Source organism: Peromyscus californicus, unplaced genomic scaffold (assembly GCF_007827085.1).
Source record: "Peromyscus californicus insignis strain IS unplaced genomic scaffold, ASM782708v3 Scaffold_4__1_contigs__length_199733344, whole genome shotgun sequence".
NCBI lineage: Eukaryota > Metazoa > Chordata > Mammalia > Rodentia > Cricetidae > Peromyscus > Peromyscus californicus.
Window position 1 is genome coordinate 55997987 of NW_026294562.1, and position 26294 is coordinate 56024280.

Sequence of the window (26294 nt, forward strand, 5' to 3'; positions counted from 1 at the left end):
AGGACAGCCAGAGCTACACACAGAGAAACCCCCTCTCAAAAACCAGAGAGAGAGGGAGAGAGACACAGAGAGACACAGAGAGAGAAGAGCTCTTTAATTCACTTACTGATGGCATCATCATTAATACAGCTAACTTTATAGGATCTAAGATCACCAAAGAGACAGGTCTCTGGACATGTCTGATAGATTATCTAGATTAGATTGAGTGGGTGGGGGCAATGCTAAATGAGGTAGCATCATTCCAAGGACAAGGGTCCTGGGTTGCATAAAAAGAAGAAAGATAGGCACTGTGGATATCGTTCTGTATGCTATGAATGTATTGCTCTGATTGGTTAATAAATAAAGTGCTGATTGGCCGTAGCCAGGCAGGAAGTACAGGCAGGACAAAGAGAGAAGAATTCTGGGAACAGGAAGGCTGAGTCAGGAGTCGCCAGACAGACACAGAGGAAGCAAGAATGTGAAGGCAGAACTGGGAAAAGGTACCAAACCACGTGGCTAAACATAAATAAGAATTAAGGGTTAATTTAAGATGTAAGATCTAGCTAGCAAGAAGCCTGAGCCATTAAGCCATACAGTTTTAATTAATAAAAAGCCTCTGTGTGTTTATTTTGGTCTGAGTGGCTGAGGGCCCAGGCAGGACTGGAGAAAACTCCAGCTATAGATAGGTCAGCCATGGTGGTGCACACCTTTAATCCCAGCACTCAGGAGGCAGGAGCAAGTGGATCCCTGTGAATTTAAGTTCAGTCTGATCTATATAATAAGTTCCAGGACAGCCAGAGCTACATAGTGAGACCCTGTCTCAAAAAACCAAAGAAGGAGCCGGGCGGTGGTGGCGCACGCCTTTAATCCCAGCACTCGGGAGGCAGAGCCAGGCGGATCTAAGTGAGTTCGAGGCCAGCCTGGGCTACCAAGTGAGTTCCAGGAAAGGCGCAAAGCTACACAGAGAAACCCTGTCTCGAAAAACCAAAAAAAAAAAAAAAAAAAAAAAAAAAAAAAAAAAAAAAACCAAAGAAGGAGGAGAAGAAAGAGGAGGAGAGGAAGAGGAGGAGGAGGAGGAAGAAGAGGAAGAGGAGGAGAAGCAGCAGCAGCTTGTACAGATTTAGCCTTCCTCTTTCTCTGTAGATGTAATGTGACCAACCATACCCTGTGCCTGTCATCATACCTTCCCTCCATGATGACTGTATTCCCTGGAACTTATTGCAAAACAAACAAAAAAACAAAAAGATCAAAGAGGAAAGCAACATACAGATTATGAATTTAACACCTTGTGGATGCTCAACAAATATTTGCTAAATACAGAATATGATAACAATTGTTATCTGCAAGGAAGGAAATTGAGGATTAGAGATAGAAAAGAAACTTACTTTTTGTTTTTTATTGTTGTTGCTATTATTATTGGTTTTTCAAGATAGGGTTTCTCTGTGTAACAGTCTTGACTGTCTTGAAACTTGCTCTGTAGACCAGGCTGGCCTTGAACTTTCAGAGATTTGTCTGCTTCTGCCTCCCAAGTGCTGGGATTAAAGGCATGCACCACCACCACCTAGCTAACTTTTATTATTTTTAATTGTGTAGGTATGAGTGTGCATGTATATGTCTGTGTGCATATGTGCAGGTGCCAGATAATGCCAGGAGTGTCAGATGCTGGAATTACAGGTGGTTGCAAGCTGCCTGATGTAGATGCTGGGAATCGAACTTCAGACCTCTGGAGGAGCAGCACATGTTCTTAACCACTAGGCTGTCTCTCCAGCCCCAGAAACTTACTTTTCAGTACACATTTTTATATACCAAGTGCTTTTATTAACAAGTAAAAATCTAATTAAGGATGCTTTAAGCTGGTAGCTGTGCCACATGCCTTTAATCCCAGGACTTGGGAAGTAGAAGCAGGTAGATCTCTGAGTTTGAGCCCAGCCTGGTCTACAGAGTGAGTTCCAGCCAGGGATATACAGAGAAAATCTGTCTCAAAAAGAAAAAAAAAAGGAAAAAGAAAGAAAAAATGTTTCAGCCCTGCCAACAATGTGTGAGCACTAGAAGTCACAACTGGGACCTAACTCCTCATTTGACAAGTACTGAGAAGTTTAGCAACTTGACCTAAGCCATACAGACAGGATTTACATACATCTGTTAATATCAGAGCTGTAGCACTTAAGTATTATGCTATTGAGCCTAAACACGAGTGACTTGGAGCTCTAATCAGCCAATTTAATATAGTAAGATAGTGACACTAAACAATTATTTTCAAGATCATGACTTGCTCTGCCTGACCTTCTCTGTTATAATGAACTCCAAGGGACCACCTGATAAGGGATTCTGGTTGTATTGTGCGGCACTGTTGACATACATGGAATACCAGGTTTGGGGAATCCTTTTATCTAGAATGCCAAGACAAAGAATCTCAGTCCCTTGTAGAAATATCATAGTTGTTCTAAAGCCATTGAGAGGTCTATGTGAGTGTCTGGGTGTTTGGGGGGTGAGGAAGGACTTTGAGGACATTTGGTCTCCTTAGCGGGCAATAGGACTATTCCCAGGAGCTATTAAAGCCCGGCTGCGGCTCCTTGCAAGTATGGACGGTTGGTGGAAGGCTCTCTGGGCCCGGAGCAGATTGCGAACCCGCCGCTGCTGCTGGAGCCAATAGAGCATCTCCACTTTGTCCTGCTTCATCTTCTCTAGATAAGGTCGCCCTTTGAAGGTCACTGGCTCCCCAAACACTAACTCTATCTTTTCCAGCAAGGAAATCAAAGAAGACTCCATTAGACTGAGCTTCCTTTGGATATGGCTCCGGATCTGATTCTCCTCCAGGAGTCGACTCAGCATCAAATCAGGCTTTTGGAAGAACCGGTTGGGGTCAGAGGCTTGTCGTTCAAACCACTCCAGTCTCCCTAGCAACAACTCCCGTGTCTGAATGGGCTTCAGGACCCGCTCCCAGGCCCTGATCAATGCTGGTAGCTGCTGCAGGCGTGCGTTGGAGCTGTACTTAATGACCATGTCCAGCCGGCTCTGGTCAGGGACTTCCAACACGACCCACAGTCGTTCTAGACGCTGCTGCAGATTTAGGATGTGGGCTTTCCCAGGTCCTGAGCTGTCCTCTATCACTGAGCTCCAATCCCACTTTCCTGGCACAAAGTCTGGCTCTTCATCCTCCAGCAGCGGAGGAGGGTGCTGGATCTCCAGGGACTGTTTGGCAGGGACCGGTATCTCCACAGAAGCCTCTTCTTCGTACATTTGGAAGATGACATGGAGGAAATCTGTCTCCTGAGTGATGAGGTACTTTAAGTAGTCTTCCGAAGACACAGAGGTTTTCCACCAGTTCATCCATACAGTCTTGTTTGGCCACTTGTCCCAGCTTCTGCCCTTTTGGAGTAATGTGGGAGAAGGCGTCTTCTCAGGGCACAACAGCTGAGTGCTTGATCTCTTGGAATAAAGTCCAACCAGATCATGGTTGATGACAGGGTTATGTTTATCTTGGTATATAAAAGCAGAGGACAGGAAGATGGACCAATCTTTATCTGCCGAGGGCTCAATCTGGGGTCCTTCATCAAAAGAGAGGTGACTAGTAGAGACTCGGCTCATCAATTCCTTGTACACCTCTTTGGTGCTATTGCCAACAAGACGATCAGAATCCATTTCTTCGATGGCTTTGCAATCCAGTTCCCCAGCCAGATGGTTGTATAGGACTCCAGCCCCCTCAACGTGGAAAGTGTCAGAAAAGTGTCTGTCAGAGAGCTGCACAGTAGCTACTTGGACCACGACCTGATTTTGTAGCTTCAACGTAATAGTCACTGGCTGTGGGTGAAGTGGAGCGATTCTTGGGGGGCGGAGATCCCACTGTCCGGAGGCTTCTTCTTCCTGCAGGCTCTTCAGCATTTGCTGCAGGTTCTCTATGTGGTGCTGGGCAGTTAGGCGCCTGGTAAGGACCCCGAGGAGTGGGGGCAGGCCAGATTCCAGTGGTGAGTAGCGAGCCCACTCCATTGCCATAATCTTTGTCTTCTGCTTCAGATCCTCAGCCGCCAGGTCCCCAAACGGCAGTGGTTTACTCTCTGGAGCCAAGATCAGTGGGGTGAGAGGATGAGGGGAGAGAGGAGGGAGGCCCAACTCATCTGCCAGATTCCACCCTTCACGAAGACAGGGCATGGACTGGCCCCTCAGGAGCCTGGGGTAGATTGGTGAAGTGGGGAAGTGGGAAATCTCACTGCTAGGAGGAGAATGGCTAGGCAGTGGTACCATCTGTGCGGAACTCACTTCAACTTCCTTTTCCTTTTTTGCGGAGGGCACCCAGAGGAGCCGATTTTTACCCTTCAGCTGGGGGATAGATTTCAGCTCCTTCACTGGATCAGGTTCGGGCTCACTGGGGAAATCACATGGGCGGCTGAGTTGGACAAGGTAGTTCAGGTTGAGGCTAGAGCATGGCACTTGGTCCAAGCCGGTGCTGTGGGGCCAGGGGATTGGACAGAGTTTGAAAGTCCCAGGGGGACAGACTGGGGGGCGCAGCTTGGATATGCCTCTCCGGGTCTGCTCTAAATTCAGCAGGGTCTGAAAATCAGCCAGCAGGCAGCGGTAGACATCGGGACTGGTGAGGAAGATTGTGCAATCCCTGGCAAGGTTGGTTGCCAACCGGCTGAGGGTGGCCGATTCAGTGAAGACCCTTCTAGTGGCCGGCAGGGTCACCAGCAGGTGCAGGTAGCGTATGAAGAGCTGCTCACTACAGATCAGCACGTAGGACTCCAACCGCTTCCGCAGCTTCTGGTTGTTCTCGTAGTTCAAAATAGGATCTGTAGGAGGTTCCTGCCAGCTGCACTTCAGCTCATCTAGGATAACCTGGGTGAGTCGGAGTCGATCCTTGGGAGTCACCCGCGCCGCCCGCCCGCTGCCTGCTAGTCGCTTGGATACCTGGCGGCACAGCGGTCCCACTTTTAGCTTCGCGAGCGGGATAGATTGCAAAGTCGAGACCTCCTGCGAGCGTCTCTTCGGAGGCTCTGGAGGCGTCGCCTTGCGGGGGAAGAGAGACAGCGGACTCAGCAACCGGTGGTAAACCGGCTTGAGGTCGGGCTCCTGATTCTGTGGCTCCATCTTTACGCAGGTGGCGCCGCTGAGCCGGTGGAGGACGCCAAATGGTTACTAAGGAAACCAGGGCCAATGGCATCAATGCGCCTGCGCAGCCGGTAGGCCTAGGCCTAGCATGCGCACGCGCCAAGGAGGTGGAGCAAAGGGTGGCTCTTGAAGCTCCGCCCACCCCACAAGACTGAGTAGTGTTGGTCTCTGGACCCTAGTTGTTTTGCTGCCCAGGCAGTTGACTACATCCCAGATGGCGTCGGATTCCGGGGACGGTGGGACCATGTGCGCGGTGAGTAGAAGCTTCGTGGGAAGCCTCGCATAACTTCAGCCCTTGGGGTGCTCGTTATCTTGGGAAGCCAGGAAAGAGCAGGCTCCTGGGGAGGGATGAAATCCCCGGGTGAGGATAGGTTTGCCTCTCGCATTGTGGGTGTGGGACGATGAGACCACCATCCTGGAATGCTCATGAGATAATGAAGAAGGAATTTGAACAGAAGTCATGTTTGACGTGTGCCCAGAGTCATCCTAGGGAAGGTGGTGAATCAGGATAATGCCTGACATGTACCTAGCCCTGCCTCCCTTACAGCTGGAGTTTGCAGTGCAGATGACCTGTCAGAGCTGTGTGGACGCGGTGCACAAGACCCTGCAAGGGGTGACAGGTAAGAGCAGGATAAAGCTTTCTGATAAAGGATCAGCCCAAAGGTTTATGTTTGGCCTTCTTCCCGTTATACAGATTCAGAGAGATACTTAGAGAACGAAAAGAAACTCCTCAGAGTCACACAGAGACCCAGGGGCACAGCCTAGAGGCCTAGAGTGCAGGCCTCAAGCTTGGCTTGCCAGAGCTCTCTCTACTAACTCTGCCTGTCCCGCCCGCTGAGCCTCAGGAGCCAGCCGGAGTGTATAGCTCCTCCTATCGAGGGCGGTCTGAGGGACACCTGAGGTCTTGCTGTTCTGGTAAAGCAAACAGCAGTCTTGGCCCCACTTAGGGAGCTTAAGCCAGGAAGTTTGCAGCCTGGCACAACTAGAAAGATGAAAGGCAGAGTCATCTTCGGGACACTGGAAACTGGCTTTCTTTTTCTTACTGGTTTTTTTTTTTTTTTTTCGAGATAGGGTTTCTCTGTGTAGTTTTGGTGCCTGACCTGGATCTCATCTCACTCACAAGGCAGGCCTCGAACTCACAGAGATCCGCCTAGCTCTGCCTCCCGAGTGCTGGAATTAAAGGCGTGTGCCACCGCTGCCTGGCTCATGCTTCCTTTCTATGCCTCTGTTTCTGCAGTGTTTGAATGGTGTTCATAACTCAGGATTGTCATGAAGAATGAATTCGTTGATGCAAGTCTCGAACATGTAGTGAGCGCCCAGTTAATCTCAGGGGATTGTGAGAGGAAAGGCCTAGAGGCAAAGGTGGTGTGCTAGGAGGAGACTGGGGAGCTGATTCTCTCTCTCTCTCTCTCTCTCTCTCTCTCTCTCTCTCTCTCTCTCTCTCTCTTTTTTTGAGACAAGGTCTCTATACATAGCCCAGGCTGTCCTGACCAAGTTGGCCTTCAACTCACAAAGATCTGCTTGCCTCTGCCTCCCTAGTGCTGAGATGAAAGGTGTGTGCCACCACGACCAGCCTGGAACTGATTTTTTTTAAATTTATTATTAGTGAATTTGTACATGATGTGTTTGTGGGAGGGGGGTTATGCATGTGGAGGTCACAGGACAACTTGGTGGTGTTGTTTCTCTGCTTCCAGCTGTCAATCTTGTGCCAAAAATAGTTTACCTGCTGGGGCTAGGGAAATGATTGAGCTGGTAAAAGTGCTAGCTGCATCAGTATGAGATTCCCAGCACCTGCGTAAATGCCAGACAGGGGTGGCAGCCCACCTGCAGTCCCAGGGCAAGCTTGCTAGCTAGACTAGCCAAATCAGTGTTCTCTGATTCAAGTGACAGAAACTGCCTCAACAGAAAAGGTAAGAGAGCAACCAAGGAAGACATATGGCCTCCATATGCACCAACCTAGTATATGCCCCCAGACTCTGGAGCATGCATACACACATGCGTGCATACTACACATGTATACACACCAAAAAAAAAAAAAAAAAAAGAAAAGAAAAGGAAAACCACCTTGGCAAGATACTAAAGCAATGGTTCTCAACCTGTGGATTGTGACCCCTTGGGGGCTGAAGGACCCTTTCACAGGGGTCACATATCAGATATTTACACATTACAATCCATAACAATACCAGAATTACAGTTATGGAGTAGCAACAAAAATAATTTTATAGTTGGAGGGTCACTACGACATGAGGAACTATATTAAAAGGTTGCAGCATTAGGAAGGTTGAGAACCGCTGTACTAAGGCGTCAACAAAGAAAACAGGGAGCCCATAGATAGGGTTCTTGAGCAGGCTAAGGAGAAGAGAGGTGTCTAGGATAAGTGCTGAGGCCTGAATGTGTTTTGCACATACAGCAGATAAGATTTTCTGATAGCCTGGCCTGGGCATAGGGTGGATTCCCAGACCCAAGAACTCCCAGGAGGAGCTGACACTGTGCTCTTGATGTGGGAAGGACAGAGCAGAATGCTTTGTGACTATCCCCTCTTAAATTCCTGGCTCAGTCTGCTCCAGAAGAAGGTAGTGTTTCCAGCAGAGCAGAGGTTCTGTTTGACAGGTGGCTCTTGGAGTATGGCCAAGCCGCGCTTTGGTAGGGCTCGGTGAGGAGAAAAGAGAGGCCACAGTTACTGTAGGGCAGATGTGAAGTTGGAGCTCCTCCCATTTGCCCCAGGGAGGAGAGTAAGGCTCTCTTTCCCAAGGCCTTGGGCAACTCGCTCGCTCAGTGTATTCTGTACACTGAAACTCTCCTGCCCAGCTATGAGAAAGCCAAACTGGTTCACTTACTCAGACCAGAAAACATGGTTATCAGAAGTCTCTTTTTGATGCCTAAGAAACCCACTGAAGCCTTGAAATTGCTCTGTGTCCAGCTGAAGCCCTGCTTGTCTGTTTTTCCAGCAAGAATGCTTTATAGGAAGTAGCAAGCCCTACTATATCTTGGAAAAGCTTTGGCCAGAGTGTGCTATTTTAGTGGAATGGCTCCTGCATTAGATTTCTCTTACCATTCCAAAACATACAAAGGATTGTAGTCAGTGCAGGTGGACTGCTCAGCGGAGGTGGGGGGGGGGCGTTGGGGGAGTCCTAGGAAGCCTGGGCTAGGGGCTCTTCTTAGGGTGAGTAGAAGGTTTGGGTTCATTGTTTTTGCTCTGTAGCTAGGCTCCCTGGACTGAGTTGCAGTTCTGCAATTTACCTACTTTCAATAAATTGCTTCATTGTTCTGTGCCTTGATTTCCTTATCTGTAAAACAGAGATAACTTCCCGGGGTTACTGTGAATATGAAATGAAGCCATGTAGGTAAAACGCATCAAAAAGGGCTTAATGGGCTGGAGGAATGACACAGGGGTAAGAACATGGGCTGCTCTTGCAGAGGACCTGGGTTCCGTTTCTAGCACCCACATGGTGGCTCACAGGGGTCCTCTTAGGGCCACTGCAGGCACTGCCTGCAAATGGTGCACATATATACATGTGGGCAGAGCACTCATACACATAATAAATAAATCTTAAATAACACAGAGACTGAGTTCGTGGTACGTGCTCATTGTCAGCTCTCGGGATGGAGCAGTGGTCCCCTCTTTCTTAGTGTGTGTAACAGCTTTGTTGAGCTAAAATTCACATGCTACAAAATTCACCCATTTGAAGTATACAGTTCAGTTAATTCATTCAGTGAGCTATGCAGCCAGCATCTCTATTGGTTGTATACTCATTACTGTCTAAAGAAATCTTGTATCCTCTATCACCTTCCTATTACACACACACACACACACACACACACACACACACACACACACACACCGTCCTCTAATCTATTTCCTGTCGATACCATATACTCCATGTGGCCATTTGCGGCTGGTTTGCATGTAGCAGAATGATACCCTCATCTATGCTGCAGCATGTGTTTGTACTTCATATCTTGTCACGCAGTTGATGGACATTTGGGTAATGTTCAGCTTTCAGCCGTTATTAATAATGCTGATATAGTTAGCCCACTTTTAAGATTTATTTATTTGCTTAGTGGGGGACACCCATGTCACAGCGTGTATATGGAGGGCAAAGGACAACTTTGAGGAGTCAGTTCTCTTCTTCCACCTTTATATATAGGTTCCAGGTTAGCCCACTTTTAATAAAAATTTTTTATAAAGAATTTTTGCCAGGCGGTGGTGGCGCACGCCTTTAATCCCAGCACTTGGGAGGCAGAGCCAGGTGGATCTCTGTGAGTCTGAGGCCAGCCTGGTCTATAGAGCGAGATCCAGGACAGGCTACATAGAGAAACCCTATCTCAAAAAACCAAAAAAAAAAAAAAGAATTTTCTATGTTTCAAAAGTTATAAGCCAGGTATGGTGGGACATGCCTGTAATCCTAGAATTTAGAAAGTTGAGGCAGAGGAATCACCTCACCTCAAGTTCAAAGCCAAGCTGGGCTAAATATTGAATTCCAGACCAGTCTGGGCTACCTAGTGAGACCCTACCTCAATAAACTAAAAAGTAAGATAATATCTGACATGTAATAAGAACTCAAAAAATGGGCCGGAGTGTAGCTCAGTGAGTGATAGGGCACTTGCCTAGTGTGTGAGAGGCCTTTGAATTCCACTCCTCACATTACAGACATACACGGGACTCACAAAAATACCACACCTAAGTTCTTAATAATAGAAGGAAGCTCCCAGGTTTTACCTCTGGCCATGTGAAGCTTTGTAAAAATGAGGATGGGGAAATGTTGTGCTACCATGTGATGCCAGCCCTCTGCTGACCTCTCCCTCTGTCTCTACCAGGTGTCCAGAGTGTGGAGGTGCAATTGGAGAACCAAATGGTGTTGGTGCAGACCACTCTTCCCAGCCAGGAGGTGCAAGCACTCCTGGAAAGCACAGGGAGACAGGCTGTACTCAAGGGCATGGGCAGCAGCCAGTTACGTGAGTGACTGCTTATAGTATTGGCCTTGTCCTCTGGGGTTGAAGGGCTGGAGCAAGAACTGGTATAAATCTAACCACAGGAGTCTCAGGACTGGGCTGGATTGACTTTGGGGATTATGAAAGTTATGTGAGATTCCTTCCCTGCCTGTCCAAGGTGCTGAAAGGACAGGTTGTTAATCCTGTGGAACAAGAGTAAAGACCCAAATTCTTTAGTCGAATTAAGCAAGGTTTATTTTTTGTTAGATAGGGCTATCTCCCTAAAGCGAGGTTCTCAAATAGCTTTGAACATAAGAAAAAGTGGGGCTTATATAGCCCCCCCAAAAAACTGCAAGACTAGGAGGGTTCCAAGGCTTTTGGTAACTTGGCAGAACATTTTATCTTATCAAGGTGAAGGTCAGGGTGGAGGGTGTAGAACATGTCAGATTCCAGAAAATGGATCAATACATGGTCAAACCCAAGTTTTACAGAAAACAGGAATGAACTTATTTTGACCTTGTAACCAGATGACTTTTATTCTTAAAATGGAGTCAGGCTGGTCCATCAGGGGCTGGGTGAGATGGAAAGACAGTGAGCATTTCATACCTTGCAGAGAACCTAGGAGCAGCAGTAGCCATTCTGGAGGGCCGTAATGCCATACAGGGCGTGGTCCGCTTCCTACAGCTGACCTCTGAGCTCTGCCTGATTGAGGGAACCATTGATGGCCTGGAGCCTGGGCTGCATGGATTCCATGTCCATCAGTATGGGGATCTCACAAAGGATTGTAATAGGTAAGTCATCTGTAACATCCCTGTAGCTACACACTTTCACTTTCTGTCCTCAAAAGTACTCTAGTGGGGGCATATAGACACAGGCCCAGTGTACAGATGAGGAAACTGAGGCTTAAAGAGGTTAAGTGGCATATGAAAAGCCTCAGATGATTGGAATCAAGATCTGAGGTAGAGGGTGACTCCAAAACACAGGGAAGGAAGAGGCCCTGTGTCTATCGGTGTCTTCTGTAAGATGATTGGTTGTTTTACTCCTCTGTGTCTCAAGGAAGGCATAATCCATGTGCTAGTTTCTATGTTCTTTGCCCAAATCCTGGCATAGAATAGGTCTGTTTGTTGAATGAATGAATGAGTGACTGAATAAAGGTAGTCAGAGAGAGGGCCTAGACACTATTATTTGGATACCTATTTGCTAATTTTCATCCTTAGCTGTGGGGACCATTTTAACCCTGATGGAGCATCTCATGGGGGCCCTCAGGACACTGATCGGGTAAGTGTAGGTTTGGGCTGGGTTTGGGCATAGAGAAAATCCAGGACTCAGAGGTAGGCAGGCAGTTCTTGGGTCTTGGACTGTGATTGCTTTGTGTGTGGGTCTCTCCTCATTTGATTGATTAGCTTAGTAACTTTACTTGATGCTTCTTGTGATCAAGGTCCTAGGGATACAATACAGTACAACCCAGTGCCTGCCCCGAGGAAGTTCACAGTCTAGTAGGGAATTCTGTGGTTGCGTAGAAAGATACTCTTGGCAGGAACCTTTGGGGCTTCTTTCTTTTCCTGTCTTCTTCCTTCCTTGCCCCTTTTATCCCCTCTTCCGTCAGCCCTTTCCTTTCTTCTGGTGCTAGGCATGGAACCTAAGGCCACACACATGCTAGCTAAGTGCTCTGCCGTTGAGCTGCATTTCCAGTAACACTGGGGGTTCATTTTCCACCGTAGAATTCTTCTTCTGTCTTCAGGGAGTTTCCTGACGCCTTAGTGATCTTTGTCTTAACTGACTGTATCTGTACTGTAATTATTCCATTGTTTGATTGAGCAGGAAGGTCATGGTGGAGCAAGGAGGTCATGGTGGAGAGAACAGTTCACATCATGGTAGCCAGAAAACAGAGAAAAGGGTCACAGGAAGAGGACAGGCAAGATACTGCCCCAAAGAACATTTCTCTAGGGATCTATTTCCTCCAGTCAAGCCCCATCTCCTACCCTTCACCATCTCCCAGTAATGCCAACCTATCATGAATGTATCAAGGGATTAATCCATTGATTATATCAAAGCCCTCATGGTTTGCACATCCAGAAGTGTGCTTTACATATCTCTTAGGTATTTGTCAATCCAACCAAATTTACAATCAAAATTAGCCAACACAAGAACATTGCTTTTTTGCTCAGAGATTTTATGTTCCTTAGTGCTCTGTTGCGTATCTCTTAGAACCTCCTTTCTCAGGGGAGTGTGTCTCCACCCTGTACTTGGAGATAAAGGCCTAAGGTGAGTTCTGGTTCCAGGAGCTGGAAAACCCCCAGTTCCTTCTTAGATCCTCTCAAGATTCCAGAGTTTGTTTTAATTTTCTATCATTTTATTATTTTGTTTGAGGTAGGGTCTCAAGTAGTCCAGGCTGTAACCCAGGATGACCTTGAAGTTTTGATCTTCCTTCCTCTACCTCTTAAGTGTTGAGATGCCGGGCATGAGTCCCTGTGCCCTGCTTTTTGTCTTGATGTCAATCCACAACTTCCTGGCACAAAAATCAGTGGAACCATGGTACAAGCTGGGCATCCCAATCCCATGGAACTGTGATACAAGTTGAGCATTCCTGTTACAGATCCCACATCTAGATGTTACAAATTCTAAGACTGATAAGAGTTTAGGTTATTTTTAGTTAGGAGTGCTCAACCAGTAAAGTATGAAAATGTTTTAGAATTGTGGGGCTAGAGAGATGGCTCAGTGGTTAAGGGTGCATGCTTTTCTTTCAGAAGATCCGAGTTCAGTTCCCAGCACCCATGTTGGGTGGCTTACAGTTGCCTGTAATTGCAGCTCTAGGGGATCCAGTACCCTCTTCTGGCTCCCACAGACACCCATACACAATGTGCTGTACACACATATATAGACATATATAAATATGAGTAAAATAAAAATAAATCTTTAGAGCTGGCCATCATGGGTACACTTTAATCCTAGCATTTGGGAGGCAAAGGAAGGCAGAGCACTGTAAGTCTGAATCTAGCCTAGTCTACCCAGTGAGGACCAGGCCAATTAGGGATACATAGTGTTTCCGGATATTTGATCTCACTGTGAAACTACGAGACTGTGTTAATAAGATTAACCTTGGGTCACGGGGCAGAGCCAGTGACTAGAATTAGCCATAGAAAGTACGGAGGACCCAGGGACACGGACAGAGAAGATGCTAAGGAAAGGCTTGGAGATTCCTGGTCTTTTTGGTCTGGGGCATGTGGAGAGACAAGCTTGCTGGGTCTCTGGTCAAAAAGGAAGCTCAGCAGGCTGCTCCTCTGCTGCTTCTCTGATCTAGCAGGTTTTTTACCCCAATATCTGACTCCTGAGTCTCTATTGGTAATAGAACAACTTAGATAAAAACAAAATTTGGCATCCAATGAGTGGTACAGAATTACACCGCGGCTTCTGAAGCTGCCACTTCTCCCTTCCTCCTGCAGGAGCCATTTCTCAGGCAGCTTCCCCTGCTACTGGGGGGGGTGGGGCACCTCCCAGCAAGCCCTTCCCAGGGTTGAGGGCTTCTCCCACTGCAAGCACTGGAAGTTTGAATCTAGCCTGGTCTACACAGTGAGTTCTGGGGCAAACAGGGGTACATAGTAAGACTTGTCTCAAAAAAAATTTTTTTTTAAAGAAAATATTCTAGAATAAAACAAAATGAAACACCACCACCACTACCAAAATCCACGGACATAATAAGACATGCTGGTTTAAAGCATTTCACAGCCTCTGTCTGTCTGTCTGTCTTGTCTTGTTCTCCTTTTTTTTTTTTTTAGTTTTTTGAGACAGTTTCTTTGTGTAGCCCTGGCTGTCCTGGAACTCACTCTGTAGACCAGGCTGGCCACCGAGATTTGCCTACCTCTGCCTCCCAAGTGCTGGGATTAAAGGAGTGCACCACCACCACCACCACCACCACCACCACCACCACCACCACCAGCAGCCTGTGTGTTTCTTAATGCATGTAACTCATCGTTGGACTTTGGACAGCTCCATACTTTTCTAATGATCAAAGTTTTTCCTCCCGCTCTGAGGTGGGATAGAACTGTTCTTTTGTCTGGTCCATTGCATAATGCCATGCTTCTGCTCAGTATGTAAGTTATGTTGACTGGAATTAAATGCCAGTAATATTGGGTCATAAAATGACAAGCATTTATCATCTCCCAGTTTCTCTGAGGCAGAAACCTGGGTGCCTCTGGCTCAAAGTCTCTTGGAGCTCAGTCATGGAGTTCAACATGGGAAAATCCACTTCCCCGATGGCTATTGGCCGCTTGCAGTCAGTGTTGCTGTTGGCAGGCCTTGGCTGTTGGCCAGACATCAGTCTTTTGCCACAGGAGCTTCTCTGTAGAGCAGCTCACCACACAGCAGCTGGTGTTTCTCAGGACACGTGAGTAAGAGGATGAGAGGGCATCCAACATGGAAGTCAGATCCATGCTCTAATCTAATCCAGGAAATGATGCTTGATCCAGTCCACACCAAAGTGAGTAAATCATAAAGAATGTGAATACAGGAAGGGGCATCTGTAGGGTCTCTGCCTCCTTGGGTTTGAAGGATGAGGATGAGGAGCTCTCCGTGTGGACGAGGTGAGATTGGGGGTGGCAGATCTGGCAGAGGAAACCAGCTAAGTCACGACAGCAGGCATGTTCCTAAAAGGCAAAGATTACCATGGTACTTGTGTCCTCGCCCTCCGACCCCACTTGGGATGGGATCAGAAGGGACCAAGGAAATAAAACTAAGAGAATTGTCCTAGGTATAGTGACACATGTCTGTAATCCCAGTATTGGGGAGGCTGAGTTAGGAAGATTGGGAATTTAAGGCCAGCCTTGGCTGCCTAGCAAGTTCAAGGCTACTCAGAGTTACCTGTGACCCCATCTCTAAAACAAAAACAAAATGGCATAAAGACATTTGTTGCTGATCCTGACAACCTGAGGTTGACCCAGAAACCCACATGATGGAGAAAACTGTCTCCTGTAAGTTGTCTCACTTCAATATGCACAGACATACACAGACACACACACATACACACACACACAGAGAGAGAGAGAGAGAGAGAGAGAGAGAGAGAGAGAGAGAGAGAGAGAGAGAGAGAGAGAGAGAGAGAGAGAGAGAGAGAGAGAGAGAGAGAAATAAAGGTAAAAATAAAACCCAAAAAGTTATGGGTGTAGCCTGTTTGTAGAGCATATATGTAGCATATATAAGACTCTAAAATTATTTGGATTTTAAACCATTTGAGCCATCTCTCCAGAAAATGGACTAAAAACGAGCAAGAGTGGAGTAGAGTAGTGGAGACAGCACAGTATTCAGCAAGTTTCTTCTGGGTGTCAGCACCTGGCCTGTCCAGATGGAATTAAAGTCAGCATGGGAAATTACATCCAAGCCTGGCTGTCTCCTGCATACCTGCTAACAGTCTCTCTCTCAGGTTCCCTCCCCTCTCACTCTCTCTAGTCCTTTCTACTATACTATGGGATTCCTCTGACATATAAAGGAGCCTTGCCATGCACCATGTGGAAACCCTTCTTGGTTCCTTAGGACCTAAAAATACAGGCTGGGCCCAGCATCCTGGGGTGGCATTGAAGGCCTCTCTGACCAGTTCTTGGGGAGGGATTGAAAAGGCTGTTTTCCCTGACCCCCTTTAAGGTCATGCCCTCAGTCATTCTGCCCGGCTTATTCTTCAACCCCAGAAGCAGTTGGCAAGGTCCTCTTCATCTTCCCCACCTTGAACTCTCTTTAGCATATGGCAGTGTGACAAAAAAAAATGCCAGATGCCTGCCAACTGTTTCTCTAGATCAGATAAAATAGAAGCCAACTGTCTTTTTTTTTTGTTTTTTTGAGTGGGGGGGTTTATTTGTTCGTTTTTTGTTTGTTTGTTTTTTGTATTTTTTAGATGTAGTTTCTCTGTGTAGCCCTGACTGTCCTGGAACTCTCTGTGTAGACGAGCTTGGCTTCAAACTTACAGAGCTCTGTCTGCCTCTGCCTCCTAAGTGCTGGGGTTAAAGGTGTGGGCCACTATGACCAGAGAAGCCACTGACATTCTTCATTGCTCAGCTGTGAGACTATGGGAACCAGCTCACTCCAACCTAGGCATTGCGTCTGCTCGTGAATCAGTTTGGAAATGATTTTTTTTTTTTTTTTTTTTTTTTTTTTTTTTTTTTTCACAGATGTAGGTTTCTGTGGCTCACCACTTGGGTCCTGTCACCTCAAAACTCAGTATCTGTTGTCCTTGCTCTGTTTCATATTGGACGCTTTTAAAAGTGGGGAGTGTGTACACTGCTCACTATACCCGGCAGAATGTCTTCACTGGGGAGTACACACACATTGTGTGTGTGTCCTGTGTCTGGGGAGGCCTGTCCCTGTGTGTGTGGAGGCCAGAGGTTGACTTCCGTTTCTTTCTTTATTGCTCTCCACTTTATTCGTTTGAGACAGAGTCTCTTCATAGAAACCGATGCTTGCTGTTTTCACTAGATTGGCTGACTGGTGAGCTCCCAGGACCCACCTATTTCTGTACCCCTAGCACTGGGATTATGGTCATGTGATAAGCTTTCACATGACTGCTGGGAATCTGAGCTCTGGTCCGTACTTGCATAACAACCATTGAGCCATTTCCCTAGCCTCTGTGACTTTTCAAGGGAGACGTGGGCAAAGCCATCTCTTTGCCCACTCATATTTCTTCCCTCTTGTTCCTTGAGGCTGGGAGCCAGGAAAGTAATGCTGGTCACTGTGATGGTCAGAAAAGCCAAACATAGCCAACTTAAGCCTTGGGGAATGGAGGCTTGCCTAGGGCTTCCAGAGCAACTGGACATTTGGGCTTAGGAAGGAACAGGAATTTAGCTAATTGGGAATGGAAGCCAGGTAGACAACGGGTTCGTAGGGAAAGAAGTTGAGTCTAACAGAGAATGCTGGTTTTTTTCAGCATGGTGGCTTTCTGCCCAGGATTTCACTCCCAGGGAAGGGAGTGTCCAGGATCTTCTTTGAGTCCTTCCAAATGACACCTGCAGGAGGAAATTAGAAGCTTGGGGAGATGGGATGAGGAATCAGGTGCTGGGAAAGCAGAAGATACCAGCCGTGACTGTGTAACTTTCTTTTCCCTGTGGGGCCTCATTCCAGCACCGGGGAGATCTGGGCAACATCCTGGCTGAGGCTGACGGCCGATCCACCTTCCGGATAGAGGATAAACACCTGAAGGTAAGATGGGAAGAATGTGGGGACCCTCCTCGAAGAACAGTGGAGTCGAGACTGTTGTTTCCCTTCAAAGGTGTGGGATGTGATTGGTCGCAGCGTGGTTATTGATGAAGGAGAAGATGACCTGGGCCGGGGAAACCATCCCTTATCCAAGATCACAGGGAACTCTGGCAAGAGGTGAGTCTTGCCACCCACAGCAGGAGGCACTGATGTGCCAGTAGGGCACATGGAACCCTGAGGAGGCCTAGAGAAGGCCCATGCTGACCATACATCCTTCCACAGGTTGGCCTGTGGCATCATCGCACGCTCTGCTGGCCTTTTCCAGAACCCCAAGCAGATCTGTTCCTGTGATGGCCTCACTATCTGGGAGGAGCGAGGCAGGCCCATTGCTGGTGAAGGCCGAAAAGACTCCTCACCCCAGCCCCCTGCTCACCTCTGATCAGGGCCTCATCTCAGGTTATTTTGTCCCCCTGGCTGAGCATCTATCTGCAGAGGGAACAGGGTAGAGGTTGCTGTATTCTTAGCAAATTAAATTGTTATTTTCATATAGCACTTTGTGTTTCTGTGTCTCTGTGTCCTTGAATGGGCTTGGTGAGTAGAGTCTCTCTGCTGTCTGCATCCAGAGCTACCCATTGGAATTTGTACCAAATAACTTTAAGTCCATATATATATCCTGAGTATTCTTTATCTTCCTTGGAGTCATGATAAAGGGCCATAGCAGTTACATGTTTGTGTGTGATCTCCCTAAGTCCCTCACTACTACTGAATAGAACTAAAAGAACTCTTGACCCAACCTGGGCCTGTGTCTCCAAGAAATCTGGGATCTAGCATTAGATCTCTTTTCTCTGTGGATGGGGACAGTGAAACAATGGCCCTTTTCTCTTCCTTGTCTACTAAGTATCAGAAAAAAAAGCCAGGCCAAAAAGCCAGAGGAATGAGGCAGATGCCTAGAGAAAGCCCGAGAGCTGCTGGAGAATCTGGCCACCCTGCAATCCCCAAATCGGGTCATGGTATGACCAGCTGCCTCCTGTCCTGGGATTCGAGGTATGCCTTTGTCCCCTGCAATGCATGTCCCTTCCCCTTTGAACACTTAACCTCTTGAGTTGTTTTCTTTACTCTTTTTGTGTGTATGTGTATGTGTATGTGGTATGCATGGCTGTGTGCATGCATGTGGAGAGGAGAAGTTGACATCCTGTTGGTGTTCTGTTTTGCATGGGCCCATGGAAGAATTAGGGTCACTCCAAGATGAATTTTGGTTTAGCAGAGCAGCAGAGGAGCCGGCTTCTGGTGAACTGACTACCCATTGCTTCACAAAAACCTTCTTTTATTGTTACACACTTTACACCTCTTAGCAAGACAATTTCCAAATACCAAAACCTCTTATCTGAAGTTATTTGAAGGAACCATTTGCCCAAGCAATTTTTAGCTATGAGACATCTTGGTTTTCTAAGTCATCTCATAACTAAGTTTTGCAAAGGCTCTGAATCCTTCAGGAAGAACTCAGATAATAATCAAACACTTCGAACAAAGGTAACAATCACAAAAGACAATTACAAAAGGCAGTTCAAAGCCTAGGTGCTAACATTCTGGAATTCAAGCCAGATGCAATGCTCTTTGAGATCTCTTGCTACAACATCCATTGTCTTCCATAGTTATTCAGAGTTTGCTTATTTGGCTATGCCAATTTGCTCCACAAACCTCCTCTCTCCATCTCCTGAGCATTTATATGGATCCTGGGGATCCGAACCCAGGTCTTCAAGTTTGTGTGGCACAATATTTACGTATTTTTACTTGTGTATTTTATGTATATGAGTGCTCTGTATGCATGTATGTCTGTACAGCAGAAGAGAGCATTAGATTACATTATAGATGGTTGTGAGCCACCATGTGGTTGCTGGGAATTGAACTCAGGACCTCTGGAAGAGCAGCCAGTGTTCTTAACTGCTGAGCCATCTCTCCAGCCCCCATTTTTACTCTCAGTTAATCTAATATTTTTTTTCATGAACCTTATGCCTTTTTTATTTGGTTATAAAGAGGATCATGCATAAATGTCTGGTTATAATATTTTTATACATAATATATATTGTGTATCATAATTACATATTACAATATACTATGCATTATTGCATGTGGCTATTTTTATTACTGTGTTCATACACTTGTGACAAGGCAGGCATGTGGAGGTCAGAGGACAACTTTGTGGAGTTGGTTCTTTCCTGTCTTTATGTAATTCTAACTCAATTTGCCAGATTCTCATGGCAAGTGCCTTTACCCACTGAGCCATATCATTGGCCCTTTTACACACTATCTTATAGATCATTTTTTGTATTATACATATTAGTTAGATTACTAAAATATATTTCTATTTCTCCCAGAATATATTGTTTGTTTTGGGATAGAATCTCTCTATATAGCCCTGGATGTTCTGGAGCTCACTATGTAGACCAGGCTGGCCTCAAACTCAGAGGGATTCACCTGCCTTTGCCTCCCAAATGCTAGGATTAAGGAATGTGCCACAATGCCCGGCTCTCCTAAACTTTTAATTTTTTTTTTTTTTGGTTGTTGTTTTTTGGTTTTTTGAGACAGCCCTAGCCATCCTTTGTAGACCTGGCTAGCCTCGTACTCTTATAATCTAGGTTACTCCCTCTATAGCTAAGGATGACCTTAAACTCTTGATCCTCCTGCCTTCTCCTCCCAAATGCTAAAATGACCATGCCCTGCTTTCTGCCTAATTAAGAAATAATGCATGGCACAGAACCTGAGATGTACAGGTTAAGGAAGCTGTGGCTATGAGCCTGAGACTCCATGGAGTACTTGAGGGAATCCCAATGAAGGTCTCTTCTTGGCAGATGGCTGCTAACTGGGAAATGGCTGTGGGTCCTAGATTCAGGCTCCCTACTATCTATTCTGTCCCCAATAGCATTCTGTGGGCCACATCAGGCTTGCTCATCCTGACAAAGCTGTTTTCATGATTGGGTGAGCTGACAAAGACCACAAACTTTGTCCCCTCTGCCACCTGCTTAGAACCGGGCAGTGGTTTTTATAGCTGGCCTTGACTTTGTGCCTCCTGGCTCCACTCCCAATTCCCAGGCCTTACCTCTTTCCTGCTTCAAGGTTACTGCAGTGGCAGGCCTTGGACCCTGTTCCTTCTGGCTGTTCTGCTGGTTTTATTTCTCCCCTTGGGTCCAGGGCACCAATCTTTTGAAGCTTGGGGCCTAGGACCCCTTTCCCTACTTCCTGGTCACTTGCATGCACTCTTGTGTGTGGGACTCTTGGAGGTAAAGTGAGTCACTAAATGTAGCTGAAAAACACATTTCATTTACATTAATGATTAATTTAAAGTATTCACATGGTTTGGATTCTGGGCCCTCATAGATTATCAAAATTCATGAATGCTCTGCTTTTGTTTGGAGGAATTTGGGTGTTGGTACTTTGGGTTATAAAAGCAGTGGAATGCTTTAAGCACTGCTTGATGGGCCATACTAGTAGGGGCATAAAAGACAGTGATGCTAAGAGTTATTTAAACTGTGGGGGAGCTGCCTCAAGATGTTTCAGAGGAGAAGAATTTTAGTATGTTGCCTAGAAATCGTTCTTGTGATGGTTTGGTGAAGAATGTGGCTGCTCTTTGCCCTTGTCCAAAAAGGCTGCCCAAGTCTAAAGTGAAGAGCTTTGGAATAATTCCCTTGGTAGCGGATACCTCAAACCAGCCTAGTATTGACTCTGTTGTGTGGTTACTAGCCTTAACTCTAATGAAGGCATATAGTGAAAAAGAGCGAGCTGAGCAAGGAAAAATATTTGAAGAAAAAAGGAGCACCAGGAAGTGGAATGGAGCTAAATCCTGTGTTCAAGAAGATAAACAGATTAAGAAATGGAATAAAGGGACTGGTGACCTCAGGGCAAGATCCCACCCAGCTAAGTTTCCAACTTGTGAAAAGGAATTAAAGAAAATCTTAGAGCTGAGTGTGATGGTACACACCATTAATCCCAGCACTTGGAAGGCTGAGGCTGAAAGATCTCTGAGTTTGAGGCCAGCCTGGTCTACAGAGCAAGTTCAAGGACAGCCAAGCTTAGACAGTGAAGGAAAACAGAAAGCTGGTGAAGATATAATTGAACAAGGGGACCAGGTTCCAGCCCCAGCAAGCAGCAGAACTTGGCAGCTTCAGCTACGTGGTTCTGGAGTTAAGGATAGAAAAAATGGAATATGGAATTTGCCTCTGCATGTAAGGAAAACCATTGAGGCCAGGCATGTATCTGGGGTGTCCCTGAATGGAGGCCTAGAGAGGCCATTGCATGAAGCTGTAAAGTTGAAGCCTGGATTGCCTTGGAAACTCCAAGATGTTGGAGATGCCAGAGCCGTGGGATATCTGCTGAGTAGAGCTGCTAACAGGGAGTGGAACCAGCCCAAGAGAAAGAAGTGTGTTGCAGTCAACAAAGCTGAATGGAGTTGGAGTTCTGAAGAACACTTTGACATCAGACATGGAGATGCAGAGTTTAGAATTTGCCCAGCTAGTTTTCAGTCTTGCTTTGGTCCAGTATTTCCTCACTATGCTCCCTTCCCTATCTTTTGGAATGGTAATGTATATCCTGTGCCATTATATGTTGGAAGTGTGTGATCTTTTTTATTTCAATTTTATGTTGGAAGGCCTTGCTGGTCTATCATGGCCTGGCAGCTTTTTCCAAAGCTCAATGATATGGGGACTCCCCACCCCCGACCCTGCCTCCAAGAGACTTCCTGCTCTCTACCTGTCCTTATCTGGAGAATGTCTCTGGGCCCAGAGGACTGACGTTATCTGAAAGCTGTCTCTAAGCCTGGATGACTGATTTATCTCTAGGGTGACCCTTGACACAGTGTCCTGCTGGAAACCTTTTTCCTGCTGCACATGTGGTAACTAAGACTTGTACTAGGAGCTCTGCTATAGGATCCTGCAGCTACATACAAAGCCTTATGACAGAGCATGCCACTTAATGCAAATTAGGGTTTGTTCCCAGGCTTCCTAACCCTATATATTCCTTAGACTCTGGAATAAAGTTGAGCTGCTTCAACAAAGTCATCTCCCAGAGGGCTGTCTCTGTCATACCCACAGCTGCCTGAACCCTGTTCCCTGCTTCTGCTTCTTCCTTTCTCATGGAATAATGTACCAACGATTCTGAAGAAGAGGCAGAGCCACAATTCTACAGGGGATTGTAGTTAAGAGATTGCATGAATCTCAGAAGAGACTTTGAACTTTAGACTTTTAAATAAGTTTGAGACTGTTAAAGATTATGGGGACTTTTGAAGTTGGACTGAATGCATTTTTTGCATTATAATATGGTTACAAGCCTTTGGGGGCCAGAAAGTGGAATGTGGTGGTTTGAAAGAAAATAGCCCCCAAAGGGAGTGGCACTATTAGGAGGTGTAGCTTTTTTGGAGTAGGTGTGGTTTTGTTGGAGGAAGAGTGTCACTGTGGAGGTAGGCTTTGAGGTCTCATATATGCTCAAACCAGTAAGACAGACCATTTCCTGTTGTCTGCAAGTCAAGATGTAAGCCACTCGGCTACTTCTCCAGAACCATGTCTGCCTGAATGCCACCATGTTGCACCATGATGATAATGGACTAAATCTGAAAATGTAAGCCACCCCAATTAAATGTTTTTTCTTTGTAAAAAAAAAAAAAAAAGAAATTAATGGGAAATAAATTACAATGAAACGTTAAAAAAAATTCATGAATGTTCAAGTGCCATAAAATGGTAAGGTATTTGCAATGAACCTATGCATGCTCTTCCTCCCAAATACTTTCTTTGACAGAATCTCACTGTGTAGCTCACTGTGTAGCCCTCTACTTGCTGCTATGTAGACCAGGCTGGACTCAAACTCACAGAGATCCACTTGCCCCTGTCTCCTGAGTGCTGAGATTAAAGACATGTGCCACCAGGCTTGGCTCTCCCATATACTTTAACAGATTTGAAAAAATGTGTTTGCCTGTGTGCCACATGCATACCTGGTGTCTGTGGAGGCGAGAAGAGATCATTTGACCTCTGGAACTGGAGTTACAGAGGGTTGTGAAAAACCATACGGGTACTAGGAACTAAATATGGATTCCCTGTAAGGGCAACTTAACCTCTGAGCTATTTCTGTAGCACCTCTCCAATATGCCTTAATTCATCTTAATTTTTTTCCATGAGGCCCCTTGTATAAAGGTACATAAAATAAGTATTCAAATTAAGCACTACTGATAATGAATTATAAATAAATTTATTTTAAAACAATTTTAGTATGCAAATAATTTGATTGTTTTGTGTATGAATGTTGTGTGTGTCTGATGCTTAAAGAGCTCAGATGAAGTTATCTGATCCCTTGTCAGAACTGGAGTTAGGGATGGTTGTGAGCTACCATGTGGGTGCTAGGAACTGAACCGGGGTCCTCTGGAAGAGCAGTGAATGCTCTTAACTTTGAACCATCTCTCCAGTCCCACCTCCTACCCACCCCCAACACACAGACACACACACACACACACACACACACACACACACACACACATACACACACACACACACTTTTTAAAATTGGTTCTCACTGTGTAGCCCAGTTAGCTTGAAACTTGCTATATATATACCAGGCTGTCCTCAGATTCACAAGATCCACTTGTTGCTGCTCCTGAGTACTGGGGGTAAGGTGTGTGCCACCACTCATAGCCTGACTCATGATTTTGAGTTGATTTTTTGGTCATTGTTGTGTGACCCCATATAAGGTTTGACTCACAGTTTAGGAGGCTTTTCTTTAAATCATTATCACACCCAATCAAATGAATGGCTTTGCACATAAACATTAGCATGCATGGCTTAGGGAACAATGTCAAGGACAAAGGCTATATATAGGACACATTTTTTCCTCAAGATTTTTTTACATTTATTTTTTAAGAAGTTCATGCTTGCTGGGCATCAGTGGCACACACCTTTAATCCCAGCACTTGGGAGGCAGAGGCACAAGGATCTCTGTGAGTTCAAGGCCAGCCTGGTCTACAGAGCAAGATCCAGGGCAAGCACCAAAACTACACTGAGAAACCTTGTCTCAAAACCCGCCCCGACCCCCCAAAAAATTCATACTTGAGTACTGTATTTGCATTTACACCCACTCTGCTTGAATATTTTCAATCTGTGGTTGGTTGAATCTCTGTGAAAAACTCAGTTTATCTCATTTACAAACAAAATCTTAACATTGAATTCACTGCATTTAATTTTATTCACAATTTTAGAAAGCACTACCTGGGACTGGAGAGATGGCTCAGCGGTTAAGAGCACAGGCTGTTCTTCCAGAGGTCCTGAGTTCAATTCCCAGCAACCACATGGTAGCTCGCGACCATCCATAATGAGAGCTGGTGCCCTCTTCTGGCCTGCAGGCAAACATGTAGGCAGAACATTGTATACATAATAAAAAAAATAAATTTTTTTCCCCTCCCCAAATAAATAAATCTTAAAAGAAAGAAAGAAAGAAAGAAAGAAAGAAAGAAAACACTACCAGCGGTAAAATGGCAATAATAACCATTTGATTAGCATTCGAGGCTGACCAGAAAACGTATTTCATCAAAAGCACTTCACATGAAGTATGTGTTATTAGAAATGCCTTTCATGGACTAGGGGAATGGCTCAGTGGTAGAGCATTTGCTTAGAAATATCTTTGAGCTTAGTTCTCCCATTTAATAATGGTTAGGGTGTTTGTACAGACCATGATAGGCCCACTGAAGTCATTCTGGACAACAGAAGCCCTAGCTCATTATGTCCACTATTAGCAGAAGGAAGAGTCCTTGGTCAAATATGTCTTGGCTCTACATTTATGACTGACAGGACAAACAGCACTTCTAACTTTTCATTGGTCAGAGTGAGTCACATGGCCATGCCTAACGTGGGTGAAATCTTTGATGTACCTTTGATCCCAGCATTCAGGAGGCGGGCTTAAACGCTGTGTGTGTGTGTGTATATATATACATATATATACACACTTACTTATAACTGTGTGGGGGAGTAGGATGAGTGTGCAGAAGTCCGAGCACAACATGAGGGAATCAGTCCTCTCCTTCCACCATGCTGTCTTGGGAAGCAAACTCAGGTCACTGGACTGGTTGCAAGGACCCTTATCAACTGAGACATTTCACTGACCCTCAAAGGCTATTTAAATCAGAGCTTTTTTTTCCCATGAGGCTCCTGGTATAAAGATACATAAAATAAGTATTAAACATTTACTAATAGTAAATTATAAAATTTATTTTAAAACAATTTGACTATATAAATAATTTACTTAATTTTGTTGTTGTTGTTGTTGTTTGAGACAGGGTTTCTCTGTGTAACAGCCCTGGCTGTCCTGGAACTCTCTTTGTAGACCAGGCTGGCCTCGAACTCACAGATCTGCCTGTCTCTGCCTCCTGAATGCTGAGATTAAAAGCGTGTGCCCACCATGCCCAGCTCTACTTAAAAATTTTTTTTTTTTGAGACAGGGTTTCTCTGTGTAGCTTTGCGCCTTTCCTGGATCTTGCTCTGTAGACCAGGCTGGCCTCGAACTCACAAAGATCCACCTGCCTCTGCCTCCTGAGTGCTGGGATTAAAGGTGTGCACCACCACCGCCCGGCTCTACTAAAAATTTTTGATTGATTATTTCATGTTTATGAGCAAAGTCAGGTCATCAGATTGGTAGTAAGTACCTTTACCAACTGAGACTTTTCACTGGCCTTCAAATGTATTTGTACACTCATGTTCTTAGCAACATTATCCATAATAGCCAAAAATCAACACAAAGTGTCCACTGATGGAGCAATGGATAAAGAAAATGTGATATACATGCAATAGAATATTAGTCAGCCTTAAATGGAATTTTGATACACTATAATATGAAGCTTGGATACATTATGATAAGTACAATAAATCTGTCACAGTAGGATAAATATTTGTATAATTTACTTATTTGAAGTACTCAAAATACACAAATTTACAAAGAGAAAATCAAATGGTGGTTTCAAGGATGGAGAGAGGATGAATGGGTTCATGTTGATAGGACAGAGGTTCAGCTGAGGAAGGTAAGAATGTCCTGGAGGTAGATGGTGGTGGTATCTGTACAACAATGTAAATATACTT

The 26294-nt window shown here is 45.5% G+C and overlaps 2 protein-coding genes across 2 annotated transcripts; one reads left to right on the forward strand and one right to left on the reverse strand.

Moving 5' to 3' along the window:
* Nucleotides 1-1225: 1225 nt before the first annotated feature.
* Nucleotides 1226-5083, reverse strand: Ccdc87 (coiled-coil domain containing 87). Its single transcript, XM_052762321.1, has one exon. The coding sequence runs from the start codon at nt 5062-5064 to the stop codon at nt 2500-2502; it is 2565 nt and encodes an 854-aa protein (XP_052618281.1). The 5' UTR covers nt 5065-5083; the 3' UTR covers nt 1226-2499.
* An 86-nt stretch (nt 5084-5169) lies between these two features.
* Ccs (copper chaperone for superoxide dismutase) lies at nt 5170-23438 on the forward strand. Its single transcript, XM_052762323.1, has 9 exons — nt 5170-5338; nt 5633-5705; nt 9904-10041; nt 10631-10808; nt 11235-11295; nt 17119-17196; nt 17267-17370; nt 17476-17649; nt 18092-23438. Exons 1-8 carry the CDS (start codon nt 5300-5302, stop codon nt 17630-17632), a joined length of 828 nt encoding a protein of 275 aa, XP_052618283.1. The 5' UTR covers nt 5170-5299; the 3' UTR covers nt 17633-17649; nt 18092-23438.
* Nucleotides 23439-26294: the final 2856 nt, after the last annotated feature.